Source organism: Asparagus officinalis, chromosome 8 (genome assembly GCF_001876935.1).
Source record: "Asparagus officinalis chromosome 8, Aspof.V1, whole genome shotgun sequence".
In the NCBI taxonomy this organism is placed as follows: Eukaryota; Viridiplantae; Streptophyta; class Magnoliopsida; order Asparagales; family Asparagaceae; genus Asparagus; species Asparagus officinalis.
Genome location: NC_033801.1, coordinates 62521378 through 62544373, shown reverse-complemented (window position 1 = coordinate 62544373; position 22996 = coordinate 62521378). Strand labels below are relative to the sequence as shown.

The following is a 22996-nucleotide window of genomic DNA, read 5'->3' as shown; positions in this document are numbered from 1 at the left end:
GATCCGTGAAGGCTCTGCAGGGAACGCTCATTGCCATCGCGTTTCCTCTCGTTGGGGTATTTCTCTTTGCTTTTCTGCTCTTAGTTGCATTGAGTTCTGGGGGAATTGGATTAACAAAGATTAGGTACTTGTGCCTAAAGTGTTTCTACATCTTGTGGAAGAAGTGAAAGGGAGAGAGGAAAAAAAGTGGAACAAATTTCTTTGACGAGTAATGATAACTAGACTATAACTTCCACATTTGTGATGCAGGAATTGCGGGGTCCTCAGGGACGCATGCTTTTATAGAGCAACTCGCTAGGAAGGATCCCCACATTTTTGTGTCTTGTCGTGCAGAAGTAGTTCATAAGTTGGTAGTCTGGTTAGCGTTATTCTTCTTTAATTTTGTTAGATATTTGCCAAACGTATGTAAAAGAATGGCTTGTGGTGACCCAAAGATATAGGTATCGACATCTTAATACATTTAGCTCTGCCTGTCAACCTCACCATGGGTTATACATGAAGTGAAAATTAAGAAATGCGGAAGTGCATGAGACTTGGAAGGAATATACAGTAAGGACAACATATGCACATCATATGATAGCGGTCACCTGCTAATTAATCTCTAGTTTTTTGGTTTGTACATGAGAAATAAACTGCAATTTGTGAGCAACCCAAGTAATTCTTTATTTATCACAATTACATATTTACGTATTTTTCAAACACACACACACACACACACACATACACACACACACGTGTGCGCGTGCGTTGCACGTGTGTGTATTTGTTGCTATTTATATAATTTATATATGAGAGAACTCAGCAACAACAACAAGAACAACAAAGACTAAATCCCTAATATTTTAGCCTCGCTACAAAACTCCTACTATTTCTTTAAAGTCTGTTTATGACTATATCCTACGTTAAGTTAAGCACTCTCATATTCTTCTTAATTGTTTCCATTCAGGTTCACCTAGGTCTAATTGTAGTCCTCATCCGTTAGTTATAAGTTTATGTCCTTCCTAATTGGTAAATTTTGTATCTATGTGGCATATGATCGGACCATCTCAATTTATTCCCTCTCGTTTTATCTTCCATAGGAGCAGCCCCTGGCCTCCTCTAAATGGACTCATATCTTGTCCTATCTCTCAGTGTATATCCATTGATTCATCATAATATTTTCATTTATGATACACCCCTTTTTTCACCTGTTGTTTCCCGTTGCCCAACATTCTAATCCATAAAACATTGTTGTTCCTACAGCTGAATTTTCTTCATTTCATTGATATTCTAATCTTACATAGGACTCACGTAAGTACCTTGTTCAACCATGTTGATTTGATTCGATGAGCCATATCGTCCTTAATTTTCACCATCTTGACCTTTGATTGATCCTAAATAGCGATAATGATTACTTCTGGGTATTTTGTGGTCGTCAATATGTTCCTTAATTTTACTAAAATTTACATTCCAAGTATTCATTTTATGTTTTATTAATCTGAATCTTTTAGATTTACGATGCTGTCCACTGGTCATATTTCTGATGGTATCTAAATGCATATCTTGTTTCATTTTGTACGCGTCTTTTTTAGTTTATACACTGATACATATCATGCATAGAGTCATAATTCATGTTTAATGTTAGTATTATTGGAAATAATATGTTTTTAGATAAAGATGTTTTGTTTTTATTGCAAAATTTCTGAATGTTTTGTATTCTAATGTTAGGTCTCATCAGCACTTGATGCCGCTTTGAATATTGCTGCTGGAAAAATAAATATCCATGTTCTCATGGCGCTTGCAGCCTTTGCATCAGTATTCATGGGGAATTCCTTGGAAGGTGCCTTGCTTCTTGCTATGTTTAACCTGGCTCATATTGGTAATTCTTCAGCAATTTGTTTGGCACCTATCTCTTTGAGTATATAGTTGTTCTTTTTCATTTCTTTCTTTTGGGCATTGTCTTGCTGAAGAATGACGCTGTATTCAGCGGAAGAATATTTCACAAGCCGGTCTATGATCGATGTGAAAGAACTGAAGGACAGTCATCCAGATTTTGCGCTGCTGCTGGAAGTTGATAACAACAGGTTTCCACAATTCACGGAATTAAATTACAAAAAGATTCCTGTTGGTGAACTGGAAGTAGGCTCCATTATACTTGTCAGGGCTGGTGAGGTTTGTATGTGCATGCTGAGCCTTTGAGTTTTTTCTTTTTCAATATTTTATGCTTTTCTTTCCCATCATATGCTGTAAAAATTTAAATGTCATAATTGGTAATTTTTCAATTGGATGGTCTCCTCTAAATTCAGATTCTATGTAGCATGTACATTGTCTTTTGTATCCTTTTCTTTTCCAATTTATTAACTTGCATATCACAATTAGGGGTTGAAACGAACCAAATAATTAACAAATAGTTCATTAATTATTCATGAGCTCTCTGTGCACGCAATGTGTGCATGATGCACAGTACATGCTTGAAATAACAAAAATATAAAAATAAAAGAAAGAGTCCAAACACTGAATGCAAAAAGAAAAAAAGATACACCAGAGAACTCACCACACTACTTGGAATTCACCATAAGTCATCATAATAGATAATAGGGAGAGAAGAATGAAACTTTGTATATATTATAAACAACCCCCCAAAAAAAGGAATCACGGAGTTACCTTGTAAAGACATAGCAGGGAGAGGACGGAGACTACATGATTATACTTGGTCAGAGAGGTGAAAAGACAGGTGTGAGAGGATAATAAGTGGATATGAATTTGTTTAATTTGAGATTTGTAGTTACCTACGGATAGGGATGGTAAGTTACTAACCCATGAATGCAATTGTGAATGATGAGAAGGTGAGTGTGAACGTGGCGGGTTATATGTATTAGTTAAGACTTTGAAGGTTGTGAATTTGGGATAAGGTCTTGTGTTAGTTTTCCAATTATGTCCCTCATGTTAATCTCAAAGCATGGTATATTTTGAGGACATTGTTTGATATTCTTTAAATTGCGACTTATATAATGGTAGAACCAAAAGTTGTGACCAAAAGTCCAGATTTTCTTTATTATAATAAATACTAATAGATCTACGTATTCGGTATTCGAGTTGATAATTCATTTAAGTACTCGGTTTATAAATAATATTAATTTGTGTCTCAGACGTTTATCTTTTCCACATATATTAGCACAACAAAATATGTTTTACAAGTGATTCTCATTTAAGCATGTGAGATTACGGTATGCTAATTTAAATTGAGGTTAAGTTTTAGTTTGATCAAGATGTTCATAAGTTTATTTAGATATAGTATTAACATTTGAATTAAAATAAATTGGTATAGATTTTGGTTAAGAATAAAACCAATGGGGAAGATTTAAATGCTAAAATAATTGCCAGAAAGTGGACTTTTGTAGATGTGAAATCCATAATAAGATAGATTAAAAAGTCTTGGAGGTGCTAATTTGCACAACTTATGCTAATTGGGGGATTTAATAGCAATTTCAGTGATTTGAGGGATAGGGAACTTAATTGCAATTTTAATTATTTCAGGGTGTAATTTCAAAAATGAAAGACTTAAAGGGCTAATAGCGAAAAACTACAAATAATATGTGTAAGTTAAAAAAAAGTGGTGGTCGGTAATTGAACTCAGTACCAAACACCTGAGAGCCATATTGCCTATTCATGAATAATAGACTATTCACGAATAATAGAGTATTCACGAGTAATAAAGCAAATAGGGTATTAGTAATACCGAATCGAATTCAAACAATTGTTCACTATTCGAACTGAATTCAAACTCGAATCTAATACAGTAAAACCAATACGAATTTGAATACCGAAGCATTAGACTCAATTCAGTTCATTCTCAACCTACTTGTTATACATATTAACTATTTTTTTGATATGGTTGTGTTAATTGCATTGTTCATGTTGTGTTTTTCCCTACCAGCAGGAACTGTTGTCTATCTACACATTGTTTTTCCCCTTTACTTTGTGCCTGTGTTGTTCCGCATTCTGATTCTTTCTTACATGGAACTATGGCCTAATGTCATGAGAATTGAAACTTCCCCAAAACCATATATTGCTTATAAGCATCATTTGAGCTTGTTCTGGTGAAAATTTATCCTTGCCAGTTTTTTACCAGATAAATTAGTGCACCTTCATTTCATTCATATATTCTCTTTCCATATTTCAACTGCTGGACTGACATTTATTCTTCTCATATTCGTGTTCATATTCGTATTCATATTCATTTCTGAAAGGCTTTCCTTTGATCTTAATTTATTGTTAGTGAAGAAATTGTGAATTTTCTTGTTATCATTGTAAAGATATTTACAGCCTAATATATAGAACAATGGACTGGCATACCAGATCCTAAAAATAGGAAACTGAATTCCTACAAATCAGGAACCAAAAACCACTTTCCGATTTCCTATATCGGTAAAGTAAATAATATCTTCTAAATAAAGCAACAAAATATATTTACATAAAATATCTCCTATTTCCACACTCCCCCTCAAGCTTGGTTGTATATGTTATACAAACCAAGCTTGGGGTTCAATTCATCGAAACTAGTTCTAGGAAGCGCCTTAGTGAGGACATCAGCGATCTACTGCTTTGTTGGAACATAGCTAAGTTCAATGATCCCTGTGTTGACCTTTTTGGAGATAAAATGTCTGTCAATTTCAATGTGCTTCGTCCTATCATAGTGCATCGGGTTCTTAGCTATACTGATGGCTGCTTGACTGTCAGTAAACATCCTCACGGAGGGCTGAACTTCAACCTTGAGTTCCTTCAGTAACCTCTGTATCCACATTCCTTCACAAATATCGAGAGCAAGTGCTCTATATTCAGGCTCTGCACTGCTGCGAGAAACCACAGTCTGTTTCTTGCTTCTCCAAGGTAACAAGATTCCCCCAAACATAGGAGCAATAGCCAGTAGCCGATCTTCTATCTGTTTGCTCTATTGCCCAACTTGTGTCTGTGTAGATCTCTACATCATGATTTTCACTCTTTTTGAAGATTAACCCATGGCCTGGAGTCATCTTTTAAGTATCTCAAAATTCGATTGACATCATTCAAATGGTCCTCTGTTGGATTGTTCATATGCTGACTAATCACACTCACTGAATAAGCAATATCAGGTCGAGTATGTGAAAGATAGATGAGTTTCCCAACCAAACGTTGATACATTCCCTTATCAGTTGGTGTGCTTTCTTCACTACGGTTTGGTCTTCTTGCTGGGTCCATAAGTGTCTCGGTGGGTCTGCGGCCAAGAGTACCTGTTTCACCTAGCAAGTCTAGGATATATTTTCTTTGGGAGATCACTATCCCATCCTTTGACCGAGCCACTTCCATTCCAAGGAAGTATCTCAAGGTTCCAAGGTCCTTGATTTCAAATTCAGTGGCCAGTAGTTTCTTTAGCTCAAGAATTTCCACAGAGTCATCACCAGTTAGGATGATATCGTCTACATAGACTATAAGAATACCATTTTGCCTCATTTTCCACTTTTAACAAAGAAAGTGTGATCTGCCTGACATTTTAGATACCCGTTGGCTGTCAAGGTCCTAGTAAACCTGTCGAACCAAGCTCGGGGAGACTGTTTCAGACCGTACAGGGACTTTTTCAATTTGCACACGAAGTTCTGATTTGCATTGCTTTCCAATCCAGGGGGTATGATCATGTAGACTTCCTCCTCGAGATCTCCCTTTAAGATTGCATTCTTGACATCAAGTTGGTACAGTGACCAATCTCTATTCACGGCAAGTGAAAGTGATACCCGAACTATGTTTAGTTTGGCCACAGGTACGAATGTCTCTTGATAGTCAATTCCGTAGGTTTGTGTGAATCTTTTTGCCATGAGTCTAGCTTTGAATCTGTCAATGCTTCCATCTGCCTTGTACTTTACTGTGAAGATCCACTTGCATCCAATTGGATTTTTTCCTTGTGGTAGTGGTGTCAAGACCCAGGTGTTGTTGTTTTCCAAAGCCCGTATCTCTTCTTCCACTGCTTTCTTCCACTTTGGTATCATGAGTGCCTCCTGAATGGATTGAGGCACTTTGACATTGTCCAAATTTGTGACGAATGCCCTGTAGGACGGGGATAGCTTTCCATAGGCAACATATCTCTGAATTGGATGTTCAGTGAATCCACGGACCCCTTTCCTGTGAGCTATAGGTAGATCTGAGTCATCAATTATAGGAGTTTGAGAAGAATCCATACTTTTGTAAATTTCGGAGTCAGTAGGAGTCGGGTCTTGTGATTGAGAAGACTAAATTTGCAGAGGTTATTTTCTTTGCTCAGTTGTATTTCTCCTTCTATAGACACGAAGTTCAGTGGAATTGTTCTCAAGTTGCATTAGATTCTGGGTTTCTGCAGTGATAGCTAGTTCAGTGACAGACAACATGTGATCGACAATTTGGACTTGATCTGGAACAACGATAGAATTGAGATGTTGTGGCTGATTGAATGAATGATTAAATAAAACAAAGATAGACTGATTTTCATTTTCACATTCCTGAAGAAGATCCCAAATCTGAGATTCCTTGCAGCTCTCCCCCTGAATGTCGGATTTGGGGAAGTAGGATTGATTCTCAAAAAAGGTAACGTCCATGGAATTGTAAACTTTCCTAGTTGTAGGAGAATAACATTTGTAACCTTTTTGATGGGAGGAGTAACCAAGGAATAGACATTTGATTGATTTAGGGTCGAGTTTGTTACGGTGATTGAGATGGATGTGAACAAATGAAGTGCAGCCAAATACTCGAAGTGGAAGATCAGAAGTAAAATTGAGGATGTGAGGATGTGATTTGATTAGAGATTGGCGAGAGGTTTGGAACTGTATGACTCGGCTTGGCATTCGGTTGATAAGATATGTGGCTGTCTGTAAGCACGACTTCCCCTCAAAAATATTTAGGAACATTATTGGTGAACATGATTGCACATGCCACTTCAAGTAAATGTCTGTTTTTTTTTCTTTCGGCCACTCCGTTTTGTTGTGGTGTTTCCACACAAGAACTTATATGAATAATGCCGTGCTGTGAAAGATAAGTCCCAAGAATAGAGTTGAAATAATCTTTTGAATTGTTAGTTTTAAGGACTTTGATTTTGCTTGAAAATTGGGTTGAAATCATAGCATGAAAGGATTGAAAAATGTTTGCTGTTTCAGATTTTTCTTTCATGAGAAATGTCCATATAATTCTTGTGTGATCATCGATGAAAGTGACAAACCATCGAGCACCATTGATATTTTTGACACGCGATGACCCCCAAATGTCGCTGTGTATTATTGAGAAAGGGTGTGATGGCTTATATTGTAAACGTGAGTACACATGCCGAGTATGCTTTGCTAATCGACAAATTTCACATTGATAAAAACTGAAATCTTTATTGATGTATAAATGGGGAAACAATTTTTCAATATAAGCAAAATTTGGATGACCAAGACGAAAATGCCATAGCATAACTTGACTCTCAATTGAAATGGAATTTAAATGGGAAACAGACATGGAATTAGAAAAACCAAACTGAGGACTTGACTCCGAGACACAACTTGAGTGATGAGCTTGTCTACTTTAGAGTTTCTCTTGTTTGAGCAAATAAAGTCATTTATGCATGTCAGCACTGCCAATCACCTTCCCTGAAGTCACTGCCTGAAAAACACAAGAATTAGAATGGAACTTAGTGAAACAATTGAGGTTCCGAGTGAGTTGGCTGATAGAGAGCAAATTACAGTTCAATTAGGGAACATAAATCAAAAATAATTATAAATTATTTGATCTATGAAATGATTCATCAGAGGTTGTACCGTCTGCAATCTGGACTCCTGAGTGGCTAGATGAGGGCTGAAAGTTCATGAGAATACTGATATCTCCAGTCATATGATCTGAAGCTCCAGAATCCACTATCCACAATTTAGACTGATTAGTATGAGTACTAAGGGCAGAAAATCGAGTACCTTGATGTACTAGAAGGCTGGTATGTTGCTCAGTTTGTGAAGATGACTGGTTGGAACTTGAGGCCTGACTGAACATCTTTTGAAGGGCTTCAAGTTGCTGTCTGGTGAATGGGTCGTTTTCTACACTGGTTTCGGTTGCAGCAGCAGCGTTGGCGCGAGGACCTCTATCTTGCCGATTAGGTGGCTTCCAGTTAGCGGGTTTTCCATGCAGTTTCCAACAAGTCGCCTTCACGTGTCCTGGTCTTTTGCAAAAATCACACCAAGGACAACCTATACCAGCCCTACTGGTCTGCGAAGGACTGTGAGTCAATAGGGCTGATCCTTCTACTGCAAGGGCAACATTGGATTCAAGCAACATTAATTTTTTTTTACTCTCTTCCCTTCAGATTTCTGCAAATGCTTCCCGAATGGTGGGAAAAGGTTTGATCGCCATAATTCTCCCCCTGACCTCATCAAGATATTTGTTGAGGCCAAGAAGAAATCTCATTGTCATTTTTTGTTCGACAATTTTCCGATAGAGAGATGAGTCATCAACACACTTCCATGGGTGAATTTCACACATATCCACCTGCAGCCAACAACGGGTAAGCATATTAAAATATTGAGTAACATTCATATCACCTTGTTTTAAGTTGTAAAGCCGTGTCTCCACTTCAAGCAATTCTGAAGTGTTTTCTGTGCTAGAATAGGTTTCGTGCAGCCTCCTATATTTCCTTAGCTATTCGATGAAGAAGAAAATTTTCACCAATTTCAGTGGTCATAGAATTGATTAACCACGACATAACAAGATGATCATCTGTTTTCCATGATCGAAAGCTTGGATCTGCAGCCTCTGGCGCAGTAATTACACCAGTAAGGTGTCCATCTTTGCCTTTGCCGCACACAAACATAAATACTGACTGACACAATTGCAGAAAGTTTTGGCCATTGAATTTGTGATTGGTGATGAGATGTGAAGATAAATCGGGAATAGGAGAGACTACATGAGTGGGCGCAGTGTTCGACGTAACTTCTGAGGTAGAGGAATTGGAAGCCATGCCGTATTTGGTCATGGTGATAAAAAGCAAGAGAGAATTGCTCTTACGATGAGGAAGAAAGAAGAGCTAGGGTTTAGGAACCTGCTCCATGAAGAAATTGTGAATTTTCTTGTTATCATTGAAAAGATATTTACAGCCTAATATATAGAACAATGGACTGGCATACCAGATCCTAAAAATAGGAAACCGAATTCCTACAAATCAGGAATCAGAAACTACTTTCTGATTTCCTATATCGGTAAAGTAAATAATATCTTCTAAATAAGCAACAAAATATATTTACATAAAATATCTCCTATTTCCACAGTTAGAGTTTGTCCTTTTCTGATATTAATTCCCAAAACCGTACATGATTGTGAAAATAACCTGTAAATTTGTGTTTGGTGGTGGGAATTATGGTAGTAGCTTTTCAGATCGATCGATGCTGCTGTTGGGTCTTAGCGAAGAGAGATAGGGGACAATAGCTGTTGGTGGAGAAATACGTTGTTGATAGCAATAGGGACTGGGAAGGCGAAGAAAACTAGAGTTTAGGTTTTCAGAAATCACTCTTATGGAATCACGCTATACAACTCAAATTGCTATCCAATCGATTTTTAATTTTATTCATCAAAAACTCTCAATCGCTGAAATTAAAGAGCTTTCACAATGTTTATGTTGGGCAACGACTAATGTGCAAACCTCCACACGGACTTAAAACACATGCATATCACTTATGGGTTCCATAGTAATTAAATACACAATTCTGGAGCTAAACGTAAATAAATGAAAAGTAAAATATCAAAGTAGATTAATAAAGTAGACCTCCCCTTGTCCATGACCCTCAAGTATAACGTTTGGAATTTTCTGGAAGCAAGATGCTAGTGTTGTATACTTAAAAAAAAAGGATGGTAGCATTATGCACTCTTAATTGGAGAATATTTTGTTACATTTGTTTGAAAGCAGGTGACATGCTCTCCTATATCCTTAACCTTTCTCTTCAAGTGGGCCAGTGGCTATACATTTGAATACATAAATTAAACGGCTAGGTTTCCAATTTATGGGTTTAAATGCTGGCCATTGATTAGGGTTTAAATGTATAAAACTTAACAAGAGATGCCTCAAATAAAAACAATGTTTTAAAAAGCCTCCGTCTAGTCCGTTTAGGTGTACGCCTAGACCTAGGCGGTACCTAGGCCGCCTACCTAGCGCCTAGCGCCTAGGCGGTACGTAGGTTGCCCATTTAGGCTTCGGGAGCGCCTAAGGGAGTGTGGACTGCTTATGTGGATTGCACCCTTTAATCGTAATTTTCTGTGTTGTAGCCACCACGTTCTCCGACCTCCTCCAAACTCCTCTAGGTTTCAACTATGAACACCTCTTTTATCTCCTCCGACCTTCATCCTCCACCACCACTTAAATGAAGAAAGAAATTTCTCTAGTCGTCAGTCCGACACGTAAGCTTTCTATAACATTGCCATTTACTATCAATTATTGTAATTACAAAATAAAAAAATAAGAAAACCGCCTAGGCCTCCCCTACTCACCTAGGCACTAGGCGTCGGGTCAAATGCTTAGGCCGCCTAGCACTTTTTGCAACCTTGAATAAAAAAGAGAAAGTATAGGGCTAAGAACGGAGAAAGATAATTCTATTGATTTTAAATAGAAAATTCTTAAGCTAAACTTGTCAAGAATTAAAATCAAACAAGTTTTAGATACAAGGGACTTAAATAAAATTAAATGTTTGAGGTTTTATATTCAAATTATGTTTAAGCTCAAGGACCAGTGTAAAGTGAGACTTTCATGCTTTCAAATAGCTCTAAACTTTGGAGGAGTGGGCTCACATGCTTTCTTGACAATGTCAAGTGTCGACAATAAATGAAATTGAATAGAGAACACTGAAAATCTGAGATTTTATTACTTTTTGTAGAGAAACTTCTACTACTTAGGGATAATAAGCTATTAATGATAGTTATCCTGATGAACTAATTCAATACTATCATGTACGTTGCTCTAACATGGATATGTTAACATGCGTGAAAAATAATATGGTCACTAGTAAGATATGTTGAAAAGATCAGGATGCAGATACAACATGGACGAGATGAATTGTCAGATATAGAACAATAGCATGCCATCATGGTAAAGCCCAAAGAATAGGTTATGCGATGGCAATGAAACACGGAAAAATATACATTTCTATAACTTTTATCATGAATAAAAACCTTTTATTTTAATAATTAAGTAGTATTTGATTTCAAAATAATAGGATAAGCATGTCTTGAAGTTCAACAAATATATACAGGCCTTGGTTTTTCTGGTTCTTAATGGAGGAAGTCAATGTATGGTTTTCTTCCATCCTAATACATTCATAAGTTATATATATTTTAGCACCTTTTATAAATATTATAGTTTAATAGTTCAATAATAATCCTTTATGAATATTATAGTTCAAAAATAATCCTTTTGTATAGGGCTTAATAGTTCTCAAAATTTGTCTTATAGAAAATTATGGTTTAATATCATGTTATTTAAAGGCTTAAAAATTATAGGAAGTTAACTGTATAAGCAATAGGGTCCAAGGACAACCAGTTTCAAGGACAGGGTTGCTGTTTGGGATTTTAAGCCCTCAAATAACATGAAGAGTCAAGGTTCAGCATCCTTTTAGGGATCTGATGATTTGATTGGAAATCTGTATCAATAGAAAAGTTGATAGCTCCTGCCTCTTAGGATGATCGCCATTATAGTTGCTTTGACCCCCTTCTGCATTAATAAGACATGTAGGTGAACTAGGTTAGAAGACAAGGAAGGGGAACTGAAGAGGTGAAAAGGAATTGATAAGTGAATTTGGAAGTTCTGAAATGATCTTTATATAAAATCGTCTTCTCAATACACTGAATATCACAGCTTTATGAAATATTTATTTCTTGTTCCATATCCTTTTATTTTACAACTTGTAGTTAATTCTTTTTTTCATCTATTTTTCCCAAATAATATCATATGCAGTTCTGTGGAGCTCAATGCTTCCCAAGCTCACACATTTGATTATTATGTTTGGGTAATTATGAATAACACTTATTTACTGGTAAAATATTTCCATCTGTAGCTCTTGGAACTGCATGTTGAATACTTCTAAGAAATGTATTATTCAGAAAGTTATCTGTCAATGAATTTGACAAATTTGATGTTCTTAATTCCTAACTGGTAATGGTTCTCTTGGGATTTCATTTAAAGATTGGCAGTGTCAGGCATTTGAGAGCAGTTGGGCATGTGCTCCTTTATGTGTTCTTCTGTCCTTCAAGCTTATTCTTTAATTAAAGTAGCATGGTATTTCCATGCAAACACAATCTCATTACTGTTGGTGAAGAAGTAATCAATGTCACTGGCAGGGGCGGGATGCTTGTTGGGGTGGTGGTAGGTGTTATATTTAGGTGTCCTTTTACATGTGGCTTCAATCACAAGATCGGTAGGTTGTGAGTTTTATTTTTTTTTCCTGCAACTCCTTGCGCACCCGCAACTGTTGTTAAGTTATTGGTCTGTCTCTTACTGTGACCTCCTTAACAATGTTGGTGTAATATTTGGGTGTCCTTTTCTGTGTGGCTTGTATTACAAGACTGGCAGCTCTCTCTCTCTCTCTCTCTCTCTCTCTCTCTCTCTCTCTCACTCTCATGCACAAACACATCCATTGTTAAGTTGTTCTATCTCCTTCAGTGACCTCCTTAACAATGTGATTTCTTACAGTTATTTTCTATAATTGTTTTTTCCTCATGAAGCTTTAGCTTTGAGAGTCAATTATTCATATAACTGGTATATCATGGATATCAGTATTCTGCTTCATATTAAGTGTAAATTCTATGTTGCTTAGGCTGTGCCGGTTGACGGGGAAGTTATTCAAGGGGCATCTACAGTAACCATTGAGCATTTGACTGGGGAGAGCAAGCCCCTAGAGAGAAAGGTGGGAGATACAATTCCAGGTGGTGCAAGAAACCTTGAAGGCATGCTGATTATCAAGGTTTGGTTTTCATTATGGGCAAGCAACCAATAGAAGTATTACTTCCATTTTCTATGCAGGCCAGTCAGCTTCTCATTCATATTCTATGTGCTTTTGTTTTTACTGTGTTTCTTGGGTGGACTGTTGATTTGTCTCTTTTAAAATATTTTTTTCTTGGGAAGTAGCTCTCTGTATCACTTTTAGAATTAGATTGTGCGAGTTGCATAACTATAGCTGAATTTTCTTCTGCAGTATGCTTTTTTCTTTTTGTTTCTTCTTCAGAATGTTTTTCTTTTTGTTTTGTTACATTGACATATAAACGATCTTCATTTCCATGAATGATGACTCAATTTGATAAAAAGACATAATATCATGTAAGCTTTTTCCCTGCGAAATGGGAACGTACTTAGTACACATATATTAGACATGATTCATATGGAACATATTACCTGATGTTTGACCCTTTTTATTGGGCTTAAATTAACCCAAAATAAAAGGAAAAGTCTTAAGAGGTTAGTTACATCCATAACATACCATGACAGGTCCTTTTTAAATTTAGCTAATATGATTGTGGGGTTTCCATGCAATTGTGACATACTTTAAATGAAAATTTTGCATCTAATTATTGTTCCTTATTTTGTTTACTTGACTTGCATCTCTTCTTCTTTTACTGTAAGATAAGAAATATGTAACGACTAATCTAACTTATATATATGTATATATAAGACACACATTTGTGTATATATATGTAGAGAAAAATGAGTATCGTTGTTATCAAGTACAAAATAGGTGCTTGGTAGTGAAAATGAGTATCCTTGGTATCAAGTACAAAATAGGTGCTTGGTAGTGACGTAGCCACTTCAATGCCCATTAAAAAATGGTTCCCACTTAATTACTCACCTATTAAGTGAGTGGATAAGAAGTTGCCACATCACTACCAAGGACCAATTTTGGTCCTTCGTACAAAGGATACCCATATTCCTTATATGTGTATGTGTATATATGTATGCATGTATATGTTTGTGTATGCATATGTACACATATAATAACTATTTCTATGTATTATGTATACACACACATTTTGTCGCATACCTAATATGTATATATATATATATATATATGCATCACACACTTTGGCCCCATTTGGCAACAGGTTAGTGGAGGGGTAAAGAGGGTTTAATCCCTCATTAACCTCCCAAACAACAAAAAGGGCCACTACCGAGCCTACTTAACCCTTAAATAGACATGTTTATAGTGTGAGGAGGCGGAATAAAAGTTACCCACACATGGGTAAACAATGGAATATCAAAAAAGATAAACGAAAGATCCTTTTATAGATGGAACAGATGGTAGTGGGTATATAAGACATATCCTTGAGTGGTTTGATTATAGCTCCTTCATATGTTGCCTTTTTTTTTACTTGGCTTCTACTTGATAGGAAAATTTTCTAAATTATTGCTTTATATTTTGTGTTTCTTTTGCATGTTTTGCTTCTACTTGGTTGAAATATCTTCTTACAAATATAATTTTCTTGTGCTATATTACCCAGTCCAGTTTATTTTTAAAAACGAAATTACCTCATCATTAAATAAATTTTAATTTTATGTGAAGATGAACTCCTTTGGAGAATTTGCTTCTAAGGCTAAGTTTTTGTACTTTTAAATTTATAGTGTTGCCATTATCTATATTTTACCAAAATTGAATTTTTATATAGTGTTATTGATCAAATTGTTACTTCTCTTCTTAACTATAGTCAATTTGTTGTAGAAATGACAATACTTTTATACTTCAGATGAATGTAGATACTAGTTGGACTACTCTTAATGCAATGCTTATTAACAAGTTTTTCTACTTTTAATAAGGCTAATGTTGACACCCTTTTAATAAAATAGGACTAACATACTTAGCACTTCTTTATTTGCCAAATACAGAAAAAGTTAATCCTTCAACTAGCTACTCCAAATAGAATTAAATTATTTTTAAGCCCTCATGAAGGGTTAACTAAGTTAACTCTTCTTCTTAACTTGTCTTTAACCCCTTGCCAAACGGCATCTTATGGCTGTCTTTTAGCCAAATGCTTCTTGCTTCTAGATTTGCAAAATCTCCATGCTTCTTTTAGATTTGCTAAATAAAATATTCAAATATGTATGTGTAAATGTGTATGTATGTCTATCACATGCATGTATGTGCACACATATATTTGAATATGTATGTATTAATATACATACATACATACATATGTATGTATGTATGTAATGTGTGTAATTATGTATGCATGTATGTATGTTGATACGGGTGTATCTTCTTCCTTGCTTCAGGAGCTTCAGGAGCTTAGCGATCCTCATAGAAGCTTGAGGATAGATGATTATCATAGTATCTTGAGAATAGAGATGTGAATGAAGTCGTTGAAGGCGGCAACGTCTAAGAGTATAAGAAAAACTGTAGGAAATACTTTGGACTTCCAGCGGTCGACCGCACGTGACACCGCGGTCGACCGCGAACGTGCACAGCTCAGGAAAAGTCTCTGGACATTTCTCGGTCGACCGCGATGGGTTCTGCGGTCGACCGCCAAACCCTGTAATCGATACTGAGTTTTTATCGTTCTGTTCGGTCGACCGTACGTGTCTCTGCGGTCGATTGCTAGTCGGGCTTGGCCAGACTTTCAGTTTTCTGTTCGCTTTAGGTTTTGTGTTTGATATATATTAAAACACGACTTTTCTAGGGTTTTCTAACCAGATTGATATTTAGAAACGAGATCAGGGAGATTGTTTTTTGATTTAGAGAGATTGTGAGAGAGGGATTTGTAATCTATTATTTCTCATAATCTAGAGAAGGTATTTTTCTTCGTCCAACTCAATTCTTTGTGTTTTTCTATTGTCTTCTTCATAACCTACTCTTGATAATTCCGCGATCAAGGGTGCTTGTTTAGTGACTCGTATCAAGTTGGTATCAAAGCGATTACATCCTGTGAAAGGGGGATCGTGTGTATAGTCCTTACTCGATCGCAATACAAGAAGCTAGATGAGATCCTTATTTTTTGGAAGGAGTTCTGAGATTAAGGAAGAAGATGACTGAAGGGGATAGTTCAGCGAGACTTGATACATTAGAGAAACATATAGAGACAATGGGTTCGACTCTCACACAACTCGTTAATCTTTGTTAAGAAAATGACAAAAAAGAGGAATCTTCTTCGAAAGACAAGAAGAAACTTAGAGAGTCCGATGGGGAGGGCGAGGAATTTGATTCTGATGAGGAGACCGAGATTGTCAAGACTGTTCCACATCAAGGGGGTAAGGGTTCTTATCAGAATTTAAAGATAGACTTTAAGATGGATATTCCTATTTATGATGGGAGTGTCAACATCGAGAGGCTCGACGATTAGATCGAGCGAAAGGAGACATATTTTACCTTCTACGGATATTCATCTAAGAAAAAACTCGTGCTCGCAACTTTGAAGCTTTCGGGGTATGCGCTGACATGGTGGAAATCTTATTACAAGTAGGAAAGGAAGATGGTGTCTTGGAACAAGCTTAAGGAACTACTGAGGAAGCAGTTTTACCCGGTAGGGTTCCTCTAGGAGCGTTGGTACAAGTGGTACGGATTGCGTCAAAGGTTCAATCAGATCGTTCAAGAGTATACGATGTAATTCCAGCAGCAGGTGATGGTCCTCAACATCGTGATGGAGGAATACTCTATTTTATGAAGTATATGACATGTCTAAATGAATATATCCGAAAAGAGATGAAACTGTTCACAGTGGAGTCAATTACAGAAGCGAGTGTGAAGGTCATTGCCATTAAGGGTAGGCAAAAAAAGGGCAACGAGACGAAGAGGAACTCCAAACAAACGGGAGGTAAGTCTAGTGGCTCTCAATCGAAGGAAGAGAAGAAGAAAGGTGATTCAGGAAAGACAGGATTGACATGCAATCACTGCAAACAGATGAGACACGTAGTTGATCGTTGCTGGGAGAAGTACCCTTATCTGAGACCGAAGGGATTGAAGAAAAAGGAGGAGAAGAAGGCATACATGGTAGCGTAAGGTCCAAAGGAAGTTCCCGGGATGACAAAATCTAATAGCAGTCTCAACCTTATGACGGGAAAACAGGCCACAGCAGAGGATGAAAACCCGAGGGAACAACTCTTTATTTTGAAGTTGCAGGTCAAGACCAGCTTGGTTGATGCCATAATGGATCCATGGAGCCAGAAAAATTTAATATCAGAAGCTTTGGTTTAGAAGCTAGGATTGAAGACGGTCAAACATCCGAAACCCTATCCTTTGTGGTGGATTCAGAAGGAGGCGTGATTGAGTGTGGTCAACCAGTGTACTTTCAGATTTGTACTCCACGAGTCGTATATTAACGAGGTCACATATGACGTCGTTCCGTTGGATGTTTGTCAAGTGATACTGGACAATCCTTATTTATGGGATAAGTACGCAGTTTACGATAGACGGGCCCAGAAATATACGTTCACTAAGGATGACGAGCAATTCATATTTCGTTCGGCATCTTTTTCACAAGAGATGGGTTTGGTGACGGTGATACAGGCGAAGAGGCTAGTGAATGCGAGCAAGAAGTTTGTATTGTTATTCATTAGACCTTATGAAGAGTAGCTGAGTAGGGTGTGCTTGACTACCTTGAGCAAGATTCAGGAGAGATCTTGACAGGTTAAAGGCTAAGTACGCGGACTTATTTTCGGAGATCACGGGACTACCACCATGACGGGGTGTGGAGCATGAAATTATGTTGATCGACGAGAGTTTCTTACCGAATATAGGTTTATACCTCACATCTGTACAAGAGTTTGAGGAGATCAAGAGGCAGGTTTAGGAGCTTTTAGAGATAGGAGTGATTGTGCCAAGTTGTTCACCTTATGGGTCTCCAGTATTATTGGTGCCTAAAAAGGATGGAGACTGACGCATGTGCGTGGATTACCGGGCGCTCAATAAGATAACCATCAAGAATCGCTACCCATTATCTTAGATTGATGATTTTATGAACTAGTTAGAGGGAGTGAGGTTCTTCACGAAGTTGGATTTAAAGTCTGGTTATCATCAGGTGAGGATTCAGGAGGATGACACTTGGAAGACTGCGTTCAAGATCAAGCAGGGTCTGTTCGAGTGGTTGGTGATGCTGTTTGGATTGTGCAACGTTCCGGCTACCTTTATGAGACTCATGAATGATTTGTTGTGACCTTTTATAGAGGATTTTGTGATAGTTTACCTCGATGATATCTTGGTGTATAACAGGACCTGGGAGGAGCATCTTGTTCATATCGAGAAGGTATTTGAAGTGTTGCAGAACGGACAACTGAATCTCAATGGGAAAAAGTACGAATTTGGGAAGGACGAGTTGGTGTATCTTGGCTTCATCGTGGGAAAAGGCCAACGGAAGATAGATTCAAGTAAGATGGCGGTGATCACGAAGTGGCCGATACCTAGGACAGTGACAGAGGTGAGAAGCTTCATGGGAGCTTGCCAGTATTTGCGTAAGTTCATTCGGTATTTTTTGACTTATGCAGTACCTTTGCATGGCCTTACGAAGGCGAATGTTCAGTTTGAGTGGGGGAGGAAGCATGAGGAAGCTTTTCAGTTACTAAAGAGGAAAATCTCGGAGGCACCGGTGTTGGCATTATCGAATTTGCAGAGGACCTTCGAGGTAGAGACCGACGCTTCTAGTTAACTATGGACGCTGTGTTGATGCAGGATGAGAAGCCGGTGGAGTACCATTCAGAGATGTTCACGGGTGCTATTCAGAACTATCCTACATATGACAAGGAGTTTTATGCACTTTATCAGGCAATCAAGCATTGACGGGTGTATTTGTTGAGAAAGGAGGTGGTTGTGCACTCGGATCACAAGCCATTAGAATTTTTATATGCCCAGGTGAAGCTGCAGCAGGCATGACACATGAAGTGGATGTCCTATTTGATGATGTTCAACATCATCATTAGGTACAAGAAGGGGACGACGAACAAGTTAGCCGATATGTTATCTCGTCTACCCGTGAGGGCTCTCTTGGTGGCGACACGTATTCAGCCATTGATTCCTTTGGAGTATGTACAGATGTACACATTCAGCAGAGACTTCAGCAGTGTGTTCGAGCAGGCGAAGGCTGGTCGAAGAGGGGAGTATGAGATTGGTGAAGATGGTTTGTTGTATCGTGGGACGTCGTTTTGCATTCCGAAAGATGACGACCGATTGCAGTGGATTCGAGAAGCACATACATCACGTGTGCATGGTCATTTTGGGATTCAGAAGACGCTTCTCAATCTACAACGTCATGTCTTTTGGTCAAAAATATTGGAGGATGTCACTAAGTATGTTAGAGAGTGTAAGTTATGTTGCATATCGAAGTCTTCTAATAGGAAACAAGGATTGTATCTACCATGCCCGATACCTTCGAGATCGTGAGAGAGTATTTCTATGGATTCTTTAGGAGGATTGCCGACGACCAAGCGCGGACATGATTATCTGTTCGTTATGGTGGACTGGTTCAGCAAGATGTCACCATCTTGATTCCTTGTAAGAAGACCGTAACAGGAGCGGGTGCAGCGTAATTGTTCTTTGAGCATGTGTGAAAGCACTTTGGGTTGCCGAATTCGATTATTTCAGATCGAGATAACCGATTTCTCGGACACTTTTAGGATTCTTTGTGGAGCTTGATGGACACTTGATTGAAGAAGAACACGATCTTTCATCCACAAACAGACAAACAAACAGAGGTAGTTAATCGGACTATGGTATACATATTGAGAGGATACAATTCTAGGCATCCCAAGACTTGGGATGAGAGCTTACCATATCTTCAGTTTGTATTTAATCGGGCTATTCATGGATCTTCGGGGAAGTCATCATTTGAGACTTGTTATGGGTTTTTACCTCTTAGTCCGTTCGATCTCGTATTTTCTAGTGAAGCTACGGCCGACGACAAGGAAGAGAGTGAAAAACAACGAGCTCAACGATTTATGGAGAAGATTGCACATATTCATGCCACGGTGGAAGCTCAATTGAAGAAATCACAGGCTAAGTACAAGGCGAAACATGTTCAATATCGAGTTCCTTGTAATTTTGGTAAATGTGATATGGTGTGGTTGAAGTTGAGTAAGGAGCGGCTAAAGGGAGAAGGGAAGAAATTGAAGCCTATACGATATGGTCCGTTTCAGATTGTTGATAAAATTGGTGACAACGCCTTCAAGCTGGATTTGTCACCTTATCTAGGCATGTATTCGGTGATCAACGTCGAGTATTTGAAGTTGTTTGAGCCTTCATTGTTGGATGATGAAGGTGATGACAAGATGATCTTACCGCATGTTGACGACCTGTGGTTTGATAGAGAAGAACCGCTTAAAGAAGATTGCATTTTGGAACGAAAGGTGATTACGATGAGACGCAGGACGAATGGGTCGTTTTTGATCGGACGTCAAGGTCAGGTTTCTAGCAAAACCAGGTGGTTCAACAGAGAAGGAGGGGCTCGCGAGTTCCCTCAGCTACAGTTCTAACTTGAATGGAACTTCAAGTTCCTAAAAGGGGGAGCCATGATACGGGTGTATATTCTTTCTTGCTTCAGGAACTTAGCGATCCTCATAGAAGATTGAGGATATATAATTCTCATAGTATCTTGAGAATAGAGACGTGAATGAAGTCGTTGAAGGCGATAACATCTAAGAGTACAGGAAAAACTGCAGGAAACACTTTAGACTTCCAGCGGTCGACCGTATGTAACGTCGCGGTCGATCGAGAACGTGCACAGCTCAGGAAAAGTCTCTGGACTTTTCGCGGTTGACCGCGATGGGTTCTGCGGTCGACCGCCAAACCCAATATTCGATACTGAGTTTCTGTCGTTCTATCCGGTCGACCGCACATGTCTCTGCGGTTGACCGCGAGTCGGGCTGGGCCAGACTTCCAGTTTCCTGTTCGCGTTAGGTTTTGTGTTTGATATATATTAAAACACGATTTTTCAAGGGTTTTCTAACCAGATTGGTAGTTAAACGAGATCAGGGAGATTATTCTTTAATCTAGAGACGAGATCAGGGAGATTGTTCTTTGATCTAGAGAGATTGTGAGAGAGGGATTTGTAATCTATTATTTCTCATAATCTAGAAAAAGTATTTTCCTTCGCCCAACTCAATTCTGTGTGTTTTTTCTATTGTCTTCTTCACAACTCACTCTTGGTAGTTCCGCGATCAAGGATGCTCGTTCAGTGACTCGTATCATATGTACACATGCATATACGTATATACATATAATTTTGTATATACATAGTGAAAATGAATACCTTTGGTACCCAGGATAAAATGGTCCTTGGTAGTGATATGATCACTTCTCAGCAAGGTTTTAAATGTCGGTTATCGGGGATTTATCGGATGGTCAAAATCCTTATCGGATAGCGGAAATCGGGGATATATCGGGGATAAGTAGTATTTATCGGAGTAATATACTAGCAAATAATAAACAAACATAAGCTTGAAAAAAAATATAATGTTAGTCAAAATGGAATAATAAACAAGCAAATAATAAGATAACATCAAGAATGAAGAACCATCTACGCATCTACATAATTATTGTTTAATCATGAGATTTATAAACTAACTTACTAAGTTGATATTTAGTAGTTATGAGCCATTATCAATATCCATAAACAAACATTAGCCAATTACCAATCAACCAAGTTCCAAAAGCAACAAATATCTCATAATTTGTAAACATTCAAAGAGCAAATTCAAAAGAAAGTAAAAGCTCCCAAATCCTACTTATCGGTCGATAAAGCCGATATTTAGAGCCTACTTATCGGCCGATAAGTGCCTTTATCGCCAATAACTCGCTGAGAAACTTCAAAAAACGATAACCGATTAAAAATCCTACTTATCCTAGCGGAAAGCTCCCAAATCCGATAACTCGGCGATAATATCGGATTATCGGCCGATATTTAAAACCATGCTTCTCAGCCACACAATTAAAGATGTCCACGTAAAAGTGGTCCCCACTTGATTACACATCCATTAAATGAGTAGATTAGAAGTGACCAGCTCACTACCAGGGACCATACTTGGTCTTTGGTGCCAGGGATACCCATATTCCTCATATACATATGTATATATGTTTGTATGTATATGTATTACATATGCATGTACTATATATTATGCATACACATAAGGCTGTTTTTTGACCAATATTTCCCACTTCTAGATTTGCAAAAATTGGCTTATGAAAATATATAAGATGTTCACATCTGATCAAGCCTTTTTTTCTTGTCCTAGGCAAGAAAGACGTGGAAAGATTCTACCTTGAGCAAAATTGTGCAGTTGACTGAAGAAGGGCAGTTAAATAAGCCTAAGCTGCAAAGATGGTTAGATGAATTTGGTGAACATTATAGCAAGGTTGTTGTAGCTCTATCCTTGTCTGTCGCTTTCGTCGGACCATTTCTTTTCAAATGGCCCTTTATCGGCAACTCAGGTATTTACTTGCTCAAAACTATTATTCTCTTATCTTTTTTGTATGCCTTCTTCTTGGCTTGTGTACCATCTAGTTGAGTTAATCGTTAGTCTTGGTTAATATTTTAATTAGAATTATTAGTCGTACAATTATGGGAGATGATTTGAATGTGACAGTGTCTCTAAGGAGTATGCCATGCCTTTTACAATCACAAGATAACTTATTGATATTCTGAAGCAAAATGTGTTTGTTCACATATATTGTCTTGGCTCAAATATTCTTGTTAAAGTATAGTTAGGTTCTCCTTCAACGATATGTGACATGCTTATATTTCTATATGTCAATTTAGTATTGAAGATGTTGAGGAGGTTATATTTGTATGCTTCAGATAACATTCATTTCTAAGTTATGTTGGGTTGACAAAACTTGTAATCTATGCACCAACAACTTGTAATTACAGTAAACTTATCATGTTTTTAACTTATGAAAGAAGTTTAAAGCAATGTTGCAAATAATGATTACGCATAACATAACGCTCATCTCCTGATACTGTAAAGCACAAAATAATTCTTGTTACATGTTTTATTATTTATTTAAATACTTAATAAATAAAAAAATATTCACAATAATTTAGATAA

General features: G+C 37.6%; 1 protein-coding gene across 1 annotated transcript in view; it reads left to right on the top strand.

Moving 5' to 3' along the window:
• The window catches only part of LOC109821293 (probable cadmium/zinc-transporting ATPase HMA1, chloroplastic), a 43611-nt gene continuing 20621 nt past the window's right edge, over nucleotides 7-22996 (top strand). The window contains exons 1-5 of the mRNA XM_020387480.1: nucleotides 7-56; nucleotides 1708-1858; nucleotides 1967-2151; nucleotides 12801-12947; nucleotides 22184-22379. Coding sequence (XP_020243069.1) covers nucleotides 1771-1858; nucleotides 1967-2151; nucleotides 12801-12947; nucleotides 22184-22379 — 616 coding nt within the window. The 5' untranslated portion in view covers nucleotides 7-56; nucleotides 1708-1770. The remainder of the gene's footprint in view (nucleotides 57-1707; nucleotides 1859-1966; nucleotides 2152-12800; nucleotides 12948-22183; nucleotides 22380-22996) is intronic.